This window comes from Nelumbo nucifera, chromosome 4 (assembly GCF_055504915.1).
Source record: "Nelumbo nucifera cultivar China Antique chromosome 4, China Antique-T2T, whole genome shotgun sequence".
In the NCBI taxonomy this organism is placed as follows: Eukaryota; Viridiplantae; Streptophyta; class Magnoliopsida; order Proteales; family Nelumbonaceae; genus Nelumbo; species Nelumbo nucifera.
In genome coordinates this window covers 26,947,984-26,969,500 of record NC_142652.1, presented here as the reverse complement: position 1 = coordinate 26,969,500, position 21,517 = coordinate 26,947,984, and the positions used below count along the sequence as shown (strand labels likewise).

The window sequence follows — 21,517 nt, the reverse complement described above, 5'->3', positions numbered from 1 at the left end:
TTCGTAATTCCAGACTCTCCAGTTGATATACTGCATACACGAAAATTCAGAGAGAGCTACATGTTCTTGTCCGGCTGTACTCTACTATTTCTCTAAAGTCTAAACTCCACTTTACTCTCTTCTTTACGAGTGTGTGTGTGAACTGTGAACTGCGATCTGTGCCTGTGAAAGCTCTGACACCTGAAGAAATTCCACACAGTTTCTCTTTCTCACATCTCAAGTTTCAAAAGAAAAACAGAGAAAAGCAGGAGAAGAAAGTCCGGATGGGAGAGGGCAGGGGCTCTACTTTGGTCTACATCCTGGTCGTCGTTCTAAGCTTAGTTGCCTTTGGATTCGCCATTGCTGCTGAACGCCGCAGAAGCATCGTAAGTTTTTCTTCGCTTTACTTCTTTGCTCTCTTACAACTTTCCATTGTATCGTCCAAAAAATCGCTACTGTGACATCAAGGTTCTTTTTTTCCTTCTTGGATGTAATTTGAATCTCTGGATCGTTTCTGTGCTTATGCAAAATCATCTGCTTGAAGCTTCTGCATGCTGTATCTGATGCACTCTTGTTTATTTTTGGAGGGTTAGGGTTTAATATTTGCTTGTTAAGTTTATGTGGATTTAATGTGCTCTTTCTTGCTGTAGAATCTAGGTTAAACTTCTCGTCTATAGTCCTAAATTTTATTTCTTTACTAGTGGGTTTCGTGGTTGCTTGAGTTGGATGAGTTTTCAAGCGTTTTCTTGTACTCATTCAGAAGATTTAATTTGGTTGCGCGTATATGTAAATAACGCATCATAACTTGAGTGCCAAAATGTCTGGATTTCTGTGTTGAAAGTTTGATTTATGCCTGCCTAAGATGGGTAGCTTGTTTCTTCAAGAATATGTGTTTGGATTGAGTTCCCTGTAGTCTAATCTTGTCCTTAGCTGCATCAATGCGAGTTGCTGAATTGTGCAACCAGGACATGGTATTGAGGTACATGGATTGTTCTTCTCCTGCCAAGGAACTCCAGTAAGGACTGGGAGATTCTTGTGTATAATGTAATTCTCTTTTCAACTATTGTTAGAATGTTGCACGAAAAAGCCAATAGTAATATCTTCAATTTCTGCCTTTCCTTGCTTGCCTAACTCAAGATTTGATTTCATTCCTGTACCTGGACCTGGAGTTGAAGAAGCTTGTACCAACATTAGGTAATGACCTTTTTAGTTGAAGAAGCTATCTCAATTAGTATGTTCATAGAGAGGTTATCTGCATATGCTAATAACAGGGAGGTGACTTAATGATTATAAATTCAGTAGTTGTACTCTATTATGTTTCTTCTAGCTTTTTGCATTTATATGCATAATGATGTAGTTGCAATATATTGATTACTACTTTACATTGACTTGTGCATAAAGAAGCTTAGGGTTGCATGTGTCATGCTTCATAACTTGTTTATCAAGATATAAGAAGGTGATGCATAATGAGGCACTGTTTATCCCCCTCCCAAATAAAAAAAGAGGCACTGTAACTTCTGAAAATTCCATAGCTGATACGAGAATTATCCATGATCCTTTGTGCAATGCATGCTTATCCAAGCAAGATTCCTGATCCATTTCTTCTCCAAGATGAATCTTCATCATCTCCAAGTCAATACATATAAAGATGGCTCCAGCAGCAATGGGCTAGTGTAACACCTGATGGTTGTACCTTTACATGTGCGTTGGATTACTTGATCCTGATAAAAAAGTTAAACAAATTTTGATGTCCTACATTGTAGGCTTGCTGATTTGGCGCAAGTATTAATCCTTGAGATTTAAAATGCAACTCTATGACTCCCAATGGGAAATTTATTTTTCAAATCAAATGGGGCAGAATATTTACCTTGCACAATATAGTCTGGTGCAGACTGCAGAATGTTTACCTTGTGACTCCCAATAGTTTGGTTGTTGTTCTGGGATGTTTTGGTTGTCTGTTGCTCTGTATATTGGGAAATTTGATTCTATGTTGGGGAGTGCTTGTTTTGAGTTTGCTGTTGGTTTTGTTGTTTGCTCTGAGTTGGGAGGATTAAAGTTTCTTCTCTCTCTTGACATTAAGAGTTATTGTTTATAGGGGTTATGCAAGTATGTATGTGTACTCATCGTTATAAGATAAACGTTCCAATCAATGTTTAACTTAACTTTTTGGGATTTCTGCATGCATTGCACCAAACCATCCAGAGGGAAAACATATTTTAGTAAATTATCCGTGTCAAATTGATGCATTCCCTCTTCTTTTTAGAGAATTGCCACTCAGTTGACCATTTTGCGCCTCACAAATATCAGAGTGAGTTAATGGTCTAAATACCAGGTTGCCCCTAAAAAACCATTCTACTTTTGAATCCATAAAGCATCCATACAACTATTGAACCAACCATCAAAATTCTCTGGAAAGTCTTTGTTGAGCATTCATATAGTTTCAAGATCTTTCATTATGCTATTGGAAATCCTACTGAAATTTCCATAATTTAGGAAAACGAGGAAAATGGAAATAAAGAAATGAAATGAAAAAGAAAAAGAAAAAGAGAAACCCTAGTTTGGAATCTTAATTTGGAAAGGAAGAACATTTAAGAAGAAAGAAGAAATAGAGGTCACATCATGCAAATATCTTCCTCTCTTGATTACATTTAGACACTTTGCTTTCACTCATTTTTTTTAATGTTTTTCCTGTTCTTGTTCCCTGTTGGCTTTCTTTTCTGCCCACTTATCTTCTTCCTTCATTTGTTATATATTTATATTTTGGGTGAACTGTTACATTAGGAAATCTTATTTATTGGTGCTAGACTTGCTGTGCAAAAGGGAAAAGAGGCATCTTTTGGGATTTTAGAGTTTGTGGTTGTATTGGATATTTTTCCTAGGGTTTGTTGCTTTGTTTTTGTTCGCTAGTGGTATGCTGAAATAATGCACGACTTTCTGATTTATTTTCTTCACTTTTTCTCTTGGTAATGGAAATGGTCAGCAGGGGGTTTTGTGGATTTTCTTTGACTATTGGTTCCATTTGGGTTTGAGAGTGTTGTTGTGGTGGTGATTCCCATGCTGTTATTGGTTGACAAACAGTTCATCTGGGCCAAGGAGAATCTGTTATTTACTCAAAGTGGGTGGATCATTGGCTGCTAGATTGAACGCCTTGTTCCGGCAAATCCAAGACTTGTCAATTGGATTTGTTGACAATCTTGCTAGGGAAGGTGTTTTTTAGACTCAGTTATTTGGGGTGTGGGGGTGAGAATCCAAAGTGATTTCTGAATGTATTTTGGATTGCTTTATATCTTATTTTAACTCTTTGTTTTGGCTTCTAGTTGCTGCATTTCTCCTCTCCTATATGTGGTTCCAAGGATTTTGTGGTTCTTTCTTTTCCTTAAGTCTCAACACCCTTTGCATTGAAACACAAATAAACAACATTCGTTCCCTTTCCATGCCTTGTAATATGTATTTTCTTTTTCCATATACTCTAATGAGTAAACCTTGGCTCATGATGCAATTTATGATTTTGACACATTTCCTTAAAACAACTGTTCATGTTCACCCAAGGCCCCTTGATGGTGCGCGATCTGGATGCTCTTGGCTGTAGGGCAGCTCGGACGCCTGTCGCCAAGTAGGTCGCTCGAACTGTAGGGAAAGGGAGGTATCGGAGAACCCGGGGTGGCTAACCCAGCAAGGTCGCTCTGATGCTTAAGTCAGTAATAGTATATGCGAGTTGAGAGTTTGAGAACAAGGAGAGCTAGAATGCACTAAATCGCGCATACCTGGGTCCTGGGGGGGTTGATGCCCTTATATAGTTGAGCTGCCGTGGGTCTTACGAAACGACTCCGTGATCCTCGGCCCGCGTAGATGAGATCCGTTTTCGCTTTAGAAGGAGAGTAACGTACTAGTCAATGAAGTCTATCGTTACCGTCCGATCCGAGCGGGGAGAGGATAAGGCCTGCCGTTATGCGGTGTGATCCTGGGAGATTCGGAGTCTGCTGAGAAGCTTCTGGAGTTGATTACGTGTCACTTCGGTACTTGGGTGTCGAACTGGCTTTGGTGCTGAGGTGCCTGAGCACCCAGGCTCCCGAACTGCTGACTAGGCTTCCCTTGCTGAGTTGTCATCCTGCTGGCAGGTCGCGTCCACGTGACCTTTACTTACTAGGTCGGGCCAAATCACCCCTCATCAATTGCCCCCCACTCCTCGTGCTAGGGGTCCTGACCCGGTGCGGGGAGTTCATGATGAGTCCAGGTGGATTTGGTCTATGTCTAGGTGGTACGGAGGGCGGACCTTCGGTTAGACCTGTATGACCGTTTGGCTCGACTAGGAAATGACCCAGATCACGTATTAGGTACGCGCGGACGTCATGCCAATTATAAACTCTGTGGACGTCAAAACGTGCACTCAACCGATTTCAACCTTGGGTAGCGTGCAGTCGGTTTTCCTAGGAACCGTTGGATCATGTGGATGTCGGCCGTTGATCCTCGGATATGATGGCTATAAATAGGGGCGGAAGGGCCCATTTTCTTTGCCACAAACCGCGTGTCTGAGTTCTTTGAGGTCGTGTTCAAGTCTCCTAGCTCGGTGTCAACTATCCCCGTGTCCGAGGTCATCTTGCTCTCTTCGATTTTCTTTGGTCAGTTCGTCTTTTCTTGTTTTCGATTTCGTTGTCCATTCCTTTAGTATGTCTAGTCTTAGTTTAGATAGTCTCTTAGATGGGAAGCGGTGAGTCTGCTGGGGTCAAGGTGGGCACCTCGGCACAGACCGCGAAGCCTTGTCCTGCCGAGGTGGGCACTTCGGCAAAGGATGTGGACTCCAGCCCATCCGAGGCGAACTCACCTCGGCAAGAGCGCGAGCCTTCTGGCAGGTCGGCCTCCATTTTGCGTCAGGGTCGTTTGCCAGACAGCTTCGGCCCGTCTTCAATGACAGCGGATAGGCTCTTGTTCATAGTAGCTCGGTATAGGCTCCCCAATAACTAAGTGTACAACATTCCCTTAGGCAACTTTCCTTGGGATCACGGTCATGACAAGATTGTGGTCTTTGAGGAGCAGCTCGTAGCCGGGTTGCGCTTCCCACTCCATTAGTTCATAGTTGAGATCGTCAAGTTTTTTGATATCGCCATAGACCAGCTCCATCCGAACTCTATCCGCAACATCGTAGGTACCATCTCCCTTTTCCACGATTATAACCGACCTCTAGACCTTGACACTTTTTCTTCGATCCTTTTTATCAAGAAAAATTCAGCTTGTGTTCTATCCGAGCACAGGCGAAGCTATTACATGTCTCCTTGCCCCAGGTACAAGTTGTTGCACGAGCTCCCAAACAAAGTCTCGGCCTGGAAGAGGTGTTATTTTGTAGTCCGTAACACTGAGGGGTGGCCGTTCCTGACTCATTGGAGGGTTGCCATCCAGGACCCCGACGTCAGATTGGACCAAAAGACACGGGAGGAGGTCTGATCTTGGGCGAAGCTCGGGCTGAAGTTTGAGAACTTCGTGACTGAGGAGAAGCTCGTACAAGCCGGACTAAATCCTCATGGTAGGTCGTCATCACAATTGTTGTACTTGTTTTCTTCGTCTTGTTTTACTTTGAGGTTGTATCTAACTCTGTTTGTCATCTTTTGCAGTTGCCATGGTTGACATCCCTGCCGACGAGCTCTTCGAGAGCATGCAAAAGGGGAAGAAGAAGAAGAGGGCCTCTAAGAAGGCTCGCCTCCACGCAAAGACCACCACCTTCGACATCGGCGCCACCGTCCCCGAGCAACCATCAGTTGCCGAGTAGCCACTCGTGATCGACTTGGTCGAGGAGGACCAAGGCAAAGCTACCCCGCCCTGCGTGCCCGAGGAGACTACATCTTTCGAGCCCTAGCATGCTTAGGCGACCACTCCATCGAGTAGCGACACCTCTGCTTGGAGCATCTTGACTCCAAAGTTCGGTCTCCTCAAGAGCAAGGACGCAGTCTTCGCTGAGGAGGTTGCTTCTTGGGCTGACTTACCGATCGCTCAGCTCGGGGCCAAAGCGATAACTCACTGCATGGTGGTACGTACTCAACCGTTGGGCCATATTACACTTAGATTTTTCTCCATACTTAGACTTTGTTTCTTCTCTTGGCAGGTGAGTTCTTCGATCCATGCCCTGGCCTACCAGTCCGAGGTGAACCTGAAATGAGCTCTCGAGGCCGAGGAGTCCTTTTGAAATGCCCACTCCGAGCTGAACCTAGCTCGCAACGAGATCAACCAGCTGAAAAACGATGCACGAGCTAAGAAGGAATTGTTGGTTCTGCTGGTGGTGGAGAAGGAGCTGGAGGAGCGCGAGGCGACTCTTAAGAGAGAACGAGAACCTCGAGGCGTTGGTGAAGGAGCGGATTGATATTCTACTCTAGGCAATGGAGGAGGCCAAGGTCAAGGCCGTCGAGGAGTACAAGTCTTCGGCGGAACATTGCGAGTTGCTGGTCGAGGCTGGGACAGCGGGCTACCACAAGGGTTTTAAGCTTAGCAGATGGTTGACCTGGCATGAATTCCCCCACCTCGACCTCAGTGCAATCACAACGTTGAAGATCACCAAGGAGATGGCCGTCAAAGCTGCTAAGGACCTGGACTCCGAGGAAGAGCGACGATGACCTCGGCGATGAGACAACAGAAGAGGGAGAGGGAGGTGGTGCCGCCGAGGACCATATGGAGACCGATCTGCTTGTCGATGCCTCTGTTGGGGATGAGGAGCCCCGTGTTGTTTGATGCCTCTTTTCTTGGACCCCCCTGTAAATACACGATATCCCGAGCCTCCGAGTTCGGTTATATAGTTGTAGTCTTCTTGTTCTTGTTCTTTTTTTTTCACTATGTACCCAAAATGCTTCATTAATGAAATACAACATTTGCAAAATTTCTTGTGTGCAAAAATTTCTCTAAGTATAGATTACTCCCGAGCTGGCGAGGTAGACTCGAATAGGAATAATCCAACGTCGTTGTACGCCGGGGTGAACAGACACTGTAGGGTACATACCCGACTTGTTTGTGCCCGAGCTACTTTGCCTTACCCATGCCAAAGCGATTGGGGTTTTTGGTTGCCCATGCCGAAGCGACTAGGTCTTAGCGAGCCCATGCCGAAGAGGCGACTGGGTATTATATCACGCCGAGGTCTTCTAGTAAGTTCGACACCGTAGCACTTAGGCTTCTGGGAGTGACTTGGGGTTCTCTCTCCAGTTCGTCATCCTTAGGGTCAGCTCGATAATCCCGTGGACTTAGTCGTCTTTTTAGTTGTGTTGAGGTTTCACAGATAGTATCTCCTTAGGTTGTTAACGTTCCAAACTCGAGGTACCTGTTTTCCTTCCATGGTTTCGAGCTCATAGGTTCCTTCTCTGAACACCCATCTCACCCGATATGGACCTTCCCAGTTTGGACCGAGCTTACCCACGCCGGGCTCAGGTACCATTACCTTACGGAGGACCAGGTCGCCGACTCGAAATAGTCGCTTCCTGACCCGGGCATTATAATACCGAGCTACTCGCTGCTGGTAAGCCACAGTTCGAATATGGGCTAGGTTGTGTACCTCTTTAACCAGGTCCAAGTTAGTTCAAAGCTTGTTGTTGTTCGCCTCTTCGTCGTATGCTTCGAGCCGCAACGTCGGTACTTCAATCTCTGCTGGAATCATGGCTTTTGTCCCGTATGTGAGGTTGAAGGGTGTTTTGCTAGTCGCGGTCTTGATGGTAGTCCGGTAGGCCCAAAGGACGCTGGGTAACTCGTCCACCCACAACCCTTTAGCTCGCGCGAGGTGAGCTTTCAGTCCGCGGAGGATAGCGCTGTTCGTCATTTCGGCCTGTTTGTTTGCTTGGGGGTGTGCTACCGAAGTGAAATTTTGCTGAATCCCCATCTCAGCGCACCAGTTCTGGAATTTAATGTCCTCTAATTGCTTCCCGTTATTCGAGATCAAAACTCAGGGCAGTCCGAAACAACACAATGTTTTTCCAAAAGAAATTTTGCACGTTCCTTTCTGTGATGCTTACTAACGGTTCGGCTTCCACCCACTTCGTGAAGTAGTCCACTGCCATGACCAAGAACTTCCTCTGCCCGGCTACCGGCGGAAATGGACCGAGGATGTCGATTCCTCACTGCGCGAAGGGCCACGGGCTAGTTAGGTACTTCAGATCGGCAGCAAGCTGATGGAGGATGTTGGCATGCCTCTGACATCTGTCGCATTTCTTGACGAGCTCGAGTGCGTTTGCCTTCATAGTGGGCCAATAGTAGCCTTGCTTTAATGCCTTTTGGGCGAGCGCTTTGCCTCCCAAGTGTCCTCCGCATAACCCTTCATGGATATCGCGAAGTACGAATTCAGCTTCTGAGGGTTGTAGACAATGTAGGTAGGGGAGCGTGAAGGACCTCCTGTACAACCATCTGTCTATAAGGACGTACCGAGCTAATTGATACTCTACCCTCTGAGTTGCTTTGCGTTCTGCAGGTAGGGTCCCGTGGAGCAGATAATCAATGAGTGGGTCAATCCAGCTCAGTTCCGCTTGCAACACGGGAGCGACCTTTTCTGCGCCCTCGAGAATGCTAGGCCGAGGCAGGTCCTCTATGTACACAGTCTGCGTGGTGTTGTCGTTGGTACTTGCTAGTCGTGACAAGGCGTCGGCCTCAACATTCTCGGACCTCGGTATTTGCCTGATAAAACAAGAGTTGAAACCCGGTAGGATCTCCTTGACTTTGGTTAAGTAGGCGGCCATAGTTGAGTCGCGTGCTTCGTAGTCACCATTGACTTGGTTAACTACCAGTTGTGAGTCACTGCACACGATGAGATGTTTTGTACCCATTTCTTTCGCTAAGTTTAGCCCGACAATTAGTGCTTCATACTCCGCCTCATTTTTTGACACCTTGAATCCAAACTGGAGAGCATACTCCAGCTTCACCTCGCTCGGGCCGTACAGTATCAATCCAACACCGCTTCCTCGCTGGTTGGATGAGTTGTCTATGTGGAGGATCCAGGGCTTCTCGTCCTAGGTCGGTACTACTCTGATCAGGACCGGTGCCGCGTTGGTTGACGCCTCCGATACGTTAGCGCGCTCAGTCGGTTCAGGGGCCGGCGTATTGAACGTGCATTCTACTACGAAGTCCGCCAAGACTTGGGCTTTGATCGTTGGCCGTGGCTCGAACCGGATGTTGTACTCGCTCAGCTCGATGGACCACTTCGTCAACCTCCCTGACACCTCGGGCTTAAGTAAGATGTGCCTCAGAGGTCTATTAGTAAGGACGACAATGGTATGGGCTTGGGAGTATGGATGCAATTTCCGATCTGCTACTACTAATGCGTACGCCAATTTCTCGATGTCAGGATATCTGGTTTTCGTGTCCTGCAAGACTTTACTTACGTAGTAGACTGGTCGTTGGACCTGGTCTACTTCTCTGATCAATATCGAGCTGACCACCTCGTCACTCGCAAAGAGGTACAACTTCAACTCATCTCCTTCCTCAGGTCGGGTTAAAATCGGGGCGGTACTTGGGTACCTTTTCAGCTCATCAAACGCGAGCTGGCACTCTTCGGTCCATTCAAAATTTTCATTCCTTTTAATTGCCTTAAAAAAGGGTAGGCACCGACTTGCCGATTTAGACATAAATAGGTTTAGGGCAGCTACCCGACCCGTTAGCCGTTGGACTTGATTTTCTAGGGTGGTCGATATCTAAAATAACCTTGATTTTATCCGGATTAGCTTCGGTGCCACGTCGGTTCACTATGTAATCGATGAACTTACCCGACGTGACCTTGAAGACACATTTGTTTGGGTTTAACTTCATATTGTACTTCCTCAAAACTTGAAAAATAGCATCTAAATCATCGATTAAAGATCTAGAGAATTGGGTCTTCACGACCATGTCATCAACATAACACTCCACTTTATTGCTAATCAAAGGCTCAAAAATTTTGTTTACAAGTCGCTCGAAAGTTGCTCCAGCGTTTTTCAAACCAAAGGGTATGACTTTATAACAATACAACCCGAGTTTGGTTATAAAAGCGGTTTTATCCTGATCGGTTGTGTCCAGCCTAATCTGGTTGTAGCCGGAGTAGGCGTCCATGAAACTTAGCAACTCATGCTCTGAGGTCGCGTCTACCAGGCGGTCTATTCTGGGTAGGGGAAGCAATCCTTTGGGTAAGCTCTGTTCAGGTCGGTGTAGTCGACGCACATGCGCTACTTGCTATTGGCTTTCTTCACCAGCACGGGGTTGGCGACCCAACTCGGGTAATGGACCTCCCTGACGAAGTCTGCGGTGGGGAGCTTCTCGACCTCATCGACTACCCTCCACCACTGTGGGGCGAAGTTGTGTTTTCTTTGTCTAATTGGCCTGACTAAAGGGTCCACATTAAGTTAATGAGTTATCACACTAGGGTCGATTTCGGACATTTCTGCCGTGGACCAGGCGAAAACATCTAAATTATTGAGTAAGAAACTTACTAGTTGTGTTCGGAGCGGTTTGCTTATCAGGGCATCGATCTGGAGAGTCTTGGTCGGCTTGGTCTCGAAAACCGGAATGTGGATTGTCTCTTCCATCGGGGCAGCCCGTTCCTCAGTATAGTCCGTTGGTTGCTCCAGTTTGACGTCTTCTACCAACTTTGCCTTTCCTTGATGGCAGCCACATAGCACTTACGGGATTCGAGCTTATCGCCTCGTATGACCCCTACCCCGTAATCTGTCGGAAACTTCATCGCGAGATAGTAAGTCGATTCTATCGTGCGCAAAGCATGTGTGATGGGCTGACCTATAATCGCGTTGTAGGGGGACGGAGTCGTGACCACCAAGAATGTACGTTCAAACCGTACAATGTTCAGCCACGTGCCCGCCTCCACTGGTACTGTGACTCGACCGATAGGTCTGACTTCTTCTCCGCAGAACCCTATTAGTGGAGTATCCGTCGGTTTCAGATTGCTCTGTTGCAGTTGTAACTTGTCAAAAGTTCCTTTGAAGAGGATATTGGCTGAACTGCGTGAGTCCACCAAAATCCACTTCACCTTTTAGTCATTGATGATCAACTTTATGACAAGGGCGTTGTCATGAGGGTACTAAATCCCACGAGCATCGTCCTCGGTGAAATAAATGGGTTCTTCTATCCGAGGTCGCTTTGGTGGGTTCTTTGCCTCGTGCTCCAATTCTCGAACCGAAGTCTTCCCTACTGCTGCTGTGCACCTCGCTACAATGGATTCCCAGTGATCAGGAAAGCGTCTACATGATCATTGGGGTCGAAAGACCCATCATACTTGTCCAGTGGTGGTACCTTGAAATCTTTTGGCATTGGGGCTGCTAGGAGCTCGAGTAACAGGGGGATGGCTGGCTCAACAGAGCAGGCGCCATTCTCGTGGCCACCGAGCTTACCTCTTCTCTTTCTCTGGTTTGATCTATTGGGTGGCTGGGCTTTGCTGGCGGGCTGTTCCTTATTGAGTGTTGTGCAAGAGCAAGAGAAGAGAGGAGAGTCGAGTGGACTGAAAACCCTCCAGAATACAGGGGGCGAGTGTAAGAGATATTATTTATACTGGCTCAGTCGTACAATATAAAAATGGGAGAAATTACAACAGTACCCTTGCGGTACTAAACCTGAGTACACAAAACAACTGTCAACACTCCCCCTCAAGTTGGAGCATAGATATCAATCATGCCCAACTTGTCACAAAGATCATGATGTTTGGAATGGTTTAAACCCTTTGTAAAGATGTCTGCAAATTGGTTCTCAGAATTTACATAGGGAGTACACACTTCGCCTGTGATAACTTTCTCTCTGATAAAATGCTTGTCAACTTCGATGTGTTTTGTTCTATCATGTAGCACTGGATTGGCAGCAATGCTTATAGCTGCTTTGTTATCACAGAATAGAGTTATAGGTTTGTCCACTGGGAAACCCAACTCACCCAACAAATTCTTTATCCACATGCTTTCAGCAGCAACCCCGTGGGCCATAGCACGATATTCAACTTCAGCACTGGATCTAGCCACCACATTTTGCTTTTTACTCCTCCATGTAACAAGGTTCCCTCCTATAAAGGTGCAGTAGCCATTGGTAGACTTTCTGTCACTTTGGGATCCAGCCCAATCTGCATCTGTATAAACTTCAACTTTTAAATGTCCGTGCTTTTGAAATAACAAGCCAGTACCCGGATACTTCTTTAGATATCGGAGGATTCTCTCTGTTGCTTCAAGATGAGAGGACCTAGGAGCATGCATGAACTGACTGAGGACACCAACAACATATGCAATGTCTGGGCGAATCATAGAAAGGTATAACAATCTCCCTACAAGCCTTTGAAACTGTTTCACATCCTTGAGAGGTTCACCACGGCTGTCACCTAATTTATGGTTGGGGTCAATGGGAGAGTCAACTGGCTTCACCCCCATCTTCCCAATGTCCTGAAGTAAATCTAGGACATATTTCCTTTGAGAATTGAAGATACCCTTCTTTGATCGGGCGACTTCAATTCCATGGAAGTACCTGGCAGGTCCTAGATCCTTCACTTCAAACTGAATGGCAAAAAAAAACTTCAACCTCTGAATTTCATCCTCCCAGTCACCAGTAACAATTATGTCATCCACATATACAATTAGAGCAACAATTTTACCTTCTCTTTTCACAAACAGTGTGTGATCTGATTGACATTGATTGTATCCTTTCTGCTGAACTGCCACATGGAATCTGCTGAACCAAGCTCTTGGTGATTGTTTCAGCCAGTATAAGGACTTCTTCAACTTGCACACTTTCTGTTCATTGCCTTGAGCCAGAAAACCAGGAGGTTGAATCATGTAAACTTCCTCTTCAAGGTCATTCAAGAATGCATTCTTGATGTCAAGCTGGTGTAGATCCCAATCCAGATTAGCCGCAAGAGAGAAAATGACTCTAATGGAGTTCATCTTGGCAACAGGGGCAAAAGTTTCTGCATAATCAACTCCATACACTTGAGTAAATCCCTTTGCCACTAAGCGAGCTTTATACCTTTCCACTGTTCCATTAGCTTTATGCTTGACTGTGAACACCCATTTACATCCAACCGGAACCTTTCCCTTAGGAAGATCAACAAGTTCCCATGTGCCATTTTTGTGAAGGGCATTAATTTCTTCCTTCATGGCATTTGTCCATTCAAGAACTGAAAGAGCTTCTATCATGTTCTTAGGGATAGGGACATTGTCAATAGAGGTAAGGAAAGCACGGAATGAGGGTGAAATGTTCTCATAGGAAACAAAGTTGGAAATGGGATGTTTAGTGGTGCACAATCTAACACCCTTCCTGTGAGCAATAGGACGGTCAAGATCATTAGCAGTAGAGGAATCATTTTCAATAGATTCAAGGACATCATTGGGAGCCAAAATACCTGAGTGAGTATGATCCTCCCCCGAGGAGTCTGGTGGCACTGGAGGTACAACTTCCGGATTCTCCACAGCTCTTGAATTTGGTTGGCCTTTGCGACGACGAGAAAAAACACGAAAAGGCGGGAGGGTCAGGGAGAGAGGGGAGCTGAACCAGTTTCTCCTCATGCCTACACACCCCCTGAGGAGAAACGAGAAAGAAAGGCTCATCTTCAAAGAAAGAAACATCCATGGAGACATAGAATTTCCGAGAAACAGGATCAAAACAACGGTATCCCTTTTGAGTGAAGGAGTAACCAAGAAATATGCAAGAGATAGCACAAGAATCCAATTTCCCATGGGTGGGAGACAAATTTTGGGCAAAACACCGACAACCAAAGACACGAGGAGGAATAGAAAGAAGAGGAGCCTTAGGAAAGAGAAGTTGATGTGGGGCTTTGTACTCTAACCAACAAGAGGGTATACGGTTTATAAGGTAAGTGGAACAAAGAACAACTTCAAGCCAAAAACGTTTGGGAACATTCATATGAAGTAGTAAACTCCGAGCCACTTCAAGGAGATGTCGGTTCTTCCGTTCGGCCACACCATTTTGTTGTGGCGTGCGGGCACAAGAGCTACGGTGAAGGGAACCACGCGAAGCAAAAAACTCCGTGAGGTCACTATGAAAAACTTCTTTTGCATTGTCTGATTGAAAAATTTGAATTTCAGTTTGAAATTGAGTGAAGACCATCCGCTGGAAATCTTGAATGATTTTTGGTACTTCTTCCCTGGTTCGCATCGGGTATACCCAAGTATATATAGAATAATCATCAATGAGGGTAATGAAATACTTGTAGCCACTCACATGGTAAAGTAACAGGGCCCCATACATCAGAATGAACAATGTGAAAAGGAGATTCAGATTTACTATTACTTTGAAGAAAATGAGTTCTACAATGTTTACTTAACTGACACGTTTGACAAGAAAAATCAGAGATAGACATTGACTTAAACAGTTCTGGGAATACAACTTTCAAAGACTCAAAAGACAAATGACCAAGACGACAATGCCATAAATAGACATTCTTCTTACAGGACTGACTCATAGACTCATAGACTCTGTAACATGAAGACCAGCCTTATTCTCCAGCATGTAAAGTCCATCAACCATACGTCCCCTACCAATCGTCCTTCCGAGGCTAAATCCTGAATCACACAATGAGAAGGGAAAAAAGTCACTGAGCAATTCAAGGAATTAGTAACACTACTAACAGAGAACAAATTAATGGGAAATTTTGGAACATGAAGAACATCAGAAAGGGTAAGACCAAGAGGAAGAGAGAGAGTTCCTTGACCAGCTATGGAAGTGTATGATTCATCGGCTAGTCTCACCTTGTCTCTTCTAGAAAGAGGGTGATAGGTTTGAAAGTAAGAGGATGTACCAGTCATGTGTTTTGACGCTCCAGAATCAATGATCCATGGAGAGTCAGGGGTGTGAGAAGCAACATGGAAAGCTGTGCTAGGGTTACCTGACGTAGATGCAAATGAGGTTGAGGGAGGAGCATCCATCTGACGAATTGCTCTACCATAGAGCTCTAAATGGTCACGGAAGGAATTCATAATATCCTCCCTCGGGTCAGATCCAGTGAGATGTGTTTGAGTCACAGTAGAAATGGGGGGCTGATTCTCCCGAGTAACCATGTTGGCCATGTGATGTTTCTTTGTACCTTGCTGGCCGGACCTCTTATTCACCTCTGAACCTTGCTTCTTAGTCAGATCTTGAGCCCATTTTGGTTTCCCATGAAGATCCCAACAAGTATCTTTGGTGTGTCGGGGTTTTTGGCAATGAGTGCACCACAATTTGTCCTTATCTTCTGTTTTTTTCTGGAGATCTCCTTTCCTGGAAGAAGATCCCACACCAGTAGAGACACCCCCTTTTGCTACCAACACAACTGCATCCCCACCAGGGCTGTTCATCAAATTTCTTTTGCTTTCTTCAGATTGTTCAAGAGCATAGACTTCTTGAACTGATGGGAGATCCTTAGAGCTGAGAATCTGAACCCTGATAGATTCATACATAGGATTCAGACCATGTAAGAAGGCAAACACCCTTTGTTGGGAGACAAGTTGCTTGTACATTTTGGCATCCTCATCACACACACTCTGGTAATGATCCAACTCCTTCCAGACAAAGGTCAAGTCAGAGTAATAAATTGATAAACACCTCTCCCTTTGTCTACAAGTAGATGATGCTGCTTGCAGTTGATAAATTTTGGCATAGTGTCACAATTCTGAATATGTAGAGTTTGCTTGTTCCCATATTTCATTTGCAGTTTCAGACCACATGAAATTCTTCCTTATTTGAGGTTGCATGGAGACCAAGAGCCAAGACATAACCATATTGTTCTCCTGATTCCATTTATCATATTCAGCATTCCCAAAGGATGGTTCTTTGATCCTCCCATTAATATAGCCTATCTTCCCCCTTGCAGTGATGTATAATTTGATCCCTCTTGACCACTCTAGGTAATTTAAACCATCAAGAGGGACAACAGCCATAGGAAAGGATAGGTCACCCCCACCCATTCCATTCAGCATTGAGGAAACTCCAGATGTGGTTGAATCTTCACTGCCCATGATATCGGAATAAAAAAGAAACAACAACCAAATGAGTACTGCCGTTCAAGGCTATTGCAGAAACAGGTCCTTCTGACCTATGGTTTTACTGGGAGCAAAGTTTGAACACTGCTGTTGCAGTACTGGAACAGGTCCTTCTGACCTACGGTTTCACTGACAGCAAAGTCTGAACACTGCTGTTGCAGTACAGGAAGAAGTTTGTATGACCTATGATTTTGTAGGAATCCAAAAAGAAACACTACAGTTGCAGTACATCACTAGGTCTGAATGACCTACATTTGAACATAAGTCATATGACCTCCCAATAGAGTGAAAAAGAGGGTGAAGTTTACCACACACCTAATCAGTAGGCCTGATAGCCATCCAGTCAATGAGATCAACAAGGTAGCCGAACAGTCAATCAATAAGATTAATACATTATCAGTTTCACGGCATCAACAGTCCATAATACCAAAAAAAATCAGCTGAATACAACTGCTTTGTTAAGGAATACAGTCAATCAACAGTCCATCAATCGGCTGAACAGTCAATCAATAAACAGTCAATCAGTAGGGCAGTCGAACAATAGATGACCAGTACCTCTTTTAACTTCAGATGATAGTCTCTTTGTAAACTAGAACTCCCTCTACGAACCTCAAATGATAGCATCTCTACAGTCGAGCAGACAAGGGGTACAACTTCTATGCTGGAAGATGAAAAGTCTCTGTAACTTCTGGGTCGAACTGAGTACACCAGATTAGCAGTTTGATGGAGACAGCTCCGGGAGATGAAAAGTCTATAACTTCTGGGTCGAACTGAATACAACAGCTTAGCATTTCGAGGGATGCAGCTCTGGGAGATGGAGAGACCATCTGCACGACATTAAACAACAGGTTTGCTTGACACCACCCTTCAGGCCTGGACGACTTGCTCTGCTACCATGTTGAGCAAGAGCAAGAGAAGAGAAGAGAGGAGAGGAGAGGAGAGAAGAGAGGAGAGTCGAGTGGACTGAAAACCCTCCAGAATACAGGGGGCGAGTGTAAGAGATATTATTTAATACTGGCCCAGTCGTACAATATAAAAATGGGAGAAATTACAACAGTACCCTTGCTGTACTAAACCTGAGTACACAAAACAACTGTCAACACTGAGGAACGGCGAGTCTTGCGACATCGCCGTTGCTGCTTTTTTGCTGGTGCTGCATTTGTGCTGCCAGCCTCAGTGTTGTCAGGTATCTCGATTTTGTTCCGAATGATGGGGCGAGGTGGATCGGGGGTCCTCGCCGCGTGATCGGTGCTGGCTGTCGCGGGGTGCCGAGGGGTCTGCTCTCGAGCCCGCGCCTTGGGCCCCAAGCTGACGATCTACATTGTCCTGATGCGGGAGTTGCCGACTATGCCTCTCGGGCTGGCTGGGTTTGGGCCTATCCTTCGAGTTCCCCCTTTGGGAGGCTGGGGGAGTACACCGTTCATCTATTATACCCTGTGGCGGGGTTCGTCCCAAGGGAGGGACCGGTACCTGTGAAGTTCTTTCACCGCGGGGAGGAGATTGGCGGTTGTTTTGATGGGCCCGGTGCTGGTTCTGGTTCTGAGTCTGTCTCTGATGTTGACTTACTGGCTGGTTCAATTGCAGCGGTGGGAACTACTGTTGGTATTGCTGGTAGAAGTAATAGTGCTAAAATTGTTGGAACTGGTGAATCTGTTGCATCTGGATCTGCATCATCCAGACGCTTTGAACGAGGTCGTTAAACTGGGAATGCCCGACCCCAGGGGGAATCACAGAGGGCTCCGAGAACGTGGTGTTCACTTGGGGGAATGGGACATTCACTTGTTGGGTGGTGTGCGGCACGGACAGTGATGGAACCCCTGAGACTGTCAAGGGAATGGTGAACTGGCCTATGGTCACCGAGGGACCTTGGGGAATAGTTGTTTGTTGCTCTTGCCCCCTAGTGACATTCATGTCGCTCTTTCTGGTATTGTTGGAAGATGCCTTTAAGGTTGAGACTGGGATTGGAATGACCTTTTGATCGTTTTCCACAGACGGCACCAATTGATGGTGTGCGATCTGGATGCTCCTAGCTGTAGAGCAGCTCGGATGCCTGTCGCCAAGTAGGTCGCTCAAACTGTAGGGAAAGGGAGGTATCAGAGAACCCGGGGTGGCTAACCCAGCGAGGTCGCTCCGATGCTTAAGTTAGTAATAGTATATGCGAGCTGAGAGTTTGAGAACAAGGAGAGTTAGAATGCACTAAATCGCGCGTACCTGGGTCTTGGGGGGGTTGATGCCCTTATATAGTTGAGCTACCGTGGGTCTCACGAAATGACTCCGGGATCCTCGGCCCGCGTAGATACGATCCGTTTCCACTTTAGGAGTAACATACCAGTCAATGAAGTCTATTGTTACCGTCCGATGCGGGCGGGGAGAGGATAAGGCCGCCGTTACACGGCGTGATCTCGGGAGATTTGGAGTCTGTTGAGAAGCTTCTGGAGTTGATTACGTGTCACTTCGATACTTGGGTGTCGAATTGGCTTGGTGCCAAGGTGCTCGAGCACCCGGGCTCCCGCACTGCTAACTAGACTCCCCTTGCCAAGTTGTCATCCTGCTGGCAGGTTGTGTCCACGTGATCTTTACTTGCTAGGTCGGGCCAAATCACCCCTCATCACCCCTCTTTTACATGGTTTCTCTCTATTGGTTTTTGTATGAAATGTCTTGATCTCTATTGGTTTTTGTATGAGATGTCTTGATCTCTATTGGTTTTTGTATGAGATCTCTTGATTGGTCACTTCTAATGTCCAATGATAGGGGCTGGGAACCTTGGCAGAATTAAAGATTATTCATAAAAATAACATAGAAATAAATTGAAGAATTTCACCTCCATCATGCAAACCTTCAAAAGTTGGAATCTCACAATTTCTGGAAGTATACTTCAGTTTTCATTTACTAATATGTTAATCACATGAATCTTCACTTTATCAATGAGATGGTATCCATGGATCATGATTGGGAGTTGTGTAGAAAAGAATTATTTAGACATATTATTGAGATGGTATCATGGCATCTCCATCTCTCAGAGTTGCTTTGTTGAAGATTTTAGGATAGTGATGACCGAGTAAACATGTGTAAATCATGTGGGGGAAAACAGTTATTATGACATATATAGTTTAAAGCATAAATCATGTAAGAGATAAAAATAAGGTTGTACCAGAAAATGATAAATGTGGATAATAAGGTTGCAAAACCGTTATATATAGGTATGCTAAGGTGATACATGGGATTCTGGTGGGACAGCATAAAGAATCTGAGGAATACTAAGGTTAAGAGTAAGTCAAAATTATAGCTATTACAGATGCATGAGAAACCACACAACAGGAATATCACAGAGGCCCAGTGGATAAAATAGAAAAGGCAGTGCAGCAAAAAACTTGAAGTAATGGACTTTCAGTTCAAGCCCTAAACTGTTGATTAGTAACTAAGGATAATGAGTTAATGACAAACCATTTAAAGGGTTCCCACTTAGGAAAATCAACCTGGCAGGATGATTGTAGCCAGTAATTTAGTATTTTAATTTTGGATGGTAAAGAAAGCAATCTGTTGCAACTATAAGATGATTTAGAAATCAGGTAGTAATCCACTGTTTCTCATTTTTGAAACAAAGAATTCAGGCGAAGCCCATATATGGTGGGTCCTTATTATCCTATATATAATCAGCTAAAAGTCATCCATTATCATCTTAAGCTTTCTGCAACAAATACCATAAGCCCCAGATGATTTGTTGTCTAAGGTGCATAGGACCAGTTGTAGCGCTGACCTTTACACAGCCCTATTCCCGAGTTGGTTTGCCTTGTTGGTCTTTTGCTTTCTATAAAATGAAAGAAAATGAATTAGGAAAAGGATCCTGATCTTTTGGTGGGTTTTCTAATAAGGTGATTCCATTCTGTATTGACAGGGTAGAGTTGTTACAGATCAATACAATGCAAGCTACTGTGCTTATAACTCAGATGTTGCAACTGGTTATGGGGTTGGTTCTTTCTTATTCCTACTCTCAAGTGAATCACTGCTTATGGGTGTCACGAAATGCATGTGCTTCGGCAGAGCCTTAGCCCCTGGTGGAAATCGAGCCTGGTCCATCATCTACTTCATATCATCATGGTGAGATTTCTTTATATGTTTCGGGATGTCAGTTTTCTGTCACTACCTAACAAGAGAACTCCATGTTTATTACACATTTATTTTCAGTTATTCATATTAGTATCTTTGTTTTAACAACTATTCTTTGTTATACTATATGAATAATATTGTGCAAAGTTTCTTTTTGCGCATGACATGCATATTTAGATCCGGTTATAGAACTTTAGCATTCTTTACCCTTACAGACGATTAAGTTGCCACGTTTAAGCTGTCTAATTAAGTGTCAGGATCGTCAGCTCTGAAACATGTGTTAGGTGTTGTCAGCATGCTCTGATAAACTTGTGAATTGTGTGCAGGCTAACTTTTCTGATAGCGGAGGCATGTCTAATTGCCGGAGCAGCAAAAAATGCTTACCACACAAAGTACAGAGGGATGATTTATGCCCAGAACCTCTCATGTGAAACTCTGAGGAAAGGTGTTTTTATTGCAGGAGCAGTGTTTGTGGTTGCATCTATGATTCTTAACGTCTATTATTACATGAACTTTACCAAAGCCACAGCACAAGCTGCTCGCAAAACCAATCGTCCAAACTCGACAGTCGGAATGACTGGGTACGCCTAAGACCAGGACAATGAACCCAGATATTTCTTCAAGTTTTGCTTCTTGGGCTACATGAAATGAAAATTTTGGTGGGTCTCTGATTGTATGATGTAATAGTAAACTGTCAGACATTTTACTTAATGCTATTTACAGATCCAAAAGAAGTGTTCTAAATCTAAACCATCTATGATACTACGATCTACCTTGTGGACTGGACGAGACACGCACACCACACATAAATCGCATTTACGGATTGGCGAATGGCGACTTGCCTTGTACCTATTCCCTACATCGATCACATCTTGTTTTCTTCCCGTCTCATTTTATGTGTAGTGTAACGCATACGCTATTTGTTTATTTCCCACAGTTCAGTCATTCAGTGTGCGTGAGACAGGTCCAGTTCATTGGCCCTTGTTTGATACAACAGGTCTGCATTTGGCTTGAATTCCCTGGTTTGGTTTGGTAGTGGGTACAGGAGCACGACTGCAAATGACAAGCTAGTCTCAGGTGCGCATAATTAAGGTGTTGCTTGTATATCAAGTAGACAAGGTACTTCTGTGTTTTATGAAGTTGTACAGAAAGTACCTTGGCATTTGAATGCCTGTGTTTCCTGCGGCATATATGATGCTGCCATTGTTATCAACGGATTTGGATGCCTACATCCATGTGGCATATATGATGCTGCAAAAGTGCCAAGTGGACACAGGACCACATGGCCTTAAAGATGCGTTTGGTAAGAGAATTTTCACTTGGATCATTTCTGTAGACATTTGGTAAGAGTTAGTTTTCAATTTTTCATATTGAAAATGATGCCAAATTTGTTTTTATTTTTTACATGTTTTCATTGAAAATGGGAACAAAGTTTGATTCTAGAAAATGGATGCAAACTATTCTCAAAGTTTGTCAACGCA

At 44.7% G+C, this 21,517-nt stretch overlaps 1 protein-coding gene across 1 annotated transcript; it reads left to right on the top strand.

Annotated features, from left to right (window-relative positions):
* The first annotated feature begins 57 nt into the window (after window positions 1-57).
* On the top strand, window positions 58-20,786 carry LOC104602958 (uncharacterized). The gene is made up of 3 exons (XM_010266837.3): window positions 58-365; window positions 19,825-20,027; window positions 20,363-20,786. The coding sequence occupies exons 1-3, from the start codon at window positions 264-266 to the stop codon at window positions 20,625-20,627; spliced, it is 570 nt and encodes a 189-aa protein (XP_010265139.1). The 5' UTR covers window positions 58-263; the 3' UTR covers window positions 20,628-20,786.
* The last annotated feature ends 731 nt before the right edge of the window (window positions 20,787-21,517 follow it).

Bases quoted from the DNA above. Each gene is read 5' to 3' on its own strand.
- LOC104602958 (XM_010266837.3), top strand. From the start codon at position 264: ATGGGAGAGGGCAGGGGCTCTACTTTGGTCTACATCCTGGTCGTCGTT. The intron at 366-19,824 runs GTAAGTTTTTCT...CTGTATTGACAG, and splicing joins CTGAACGCCGCAGAAGCATC to GGTAGAGTTGTTACAGATCA. The intron at 20,028-20,362 runs GTGAGATTTCTT...AATTGTGTGCAG, and splicing joins ATCTACTTCATATCATCATG to GCTAACTTTTCTGATAGCGG.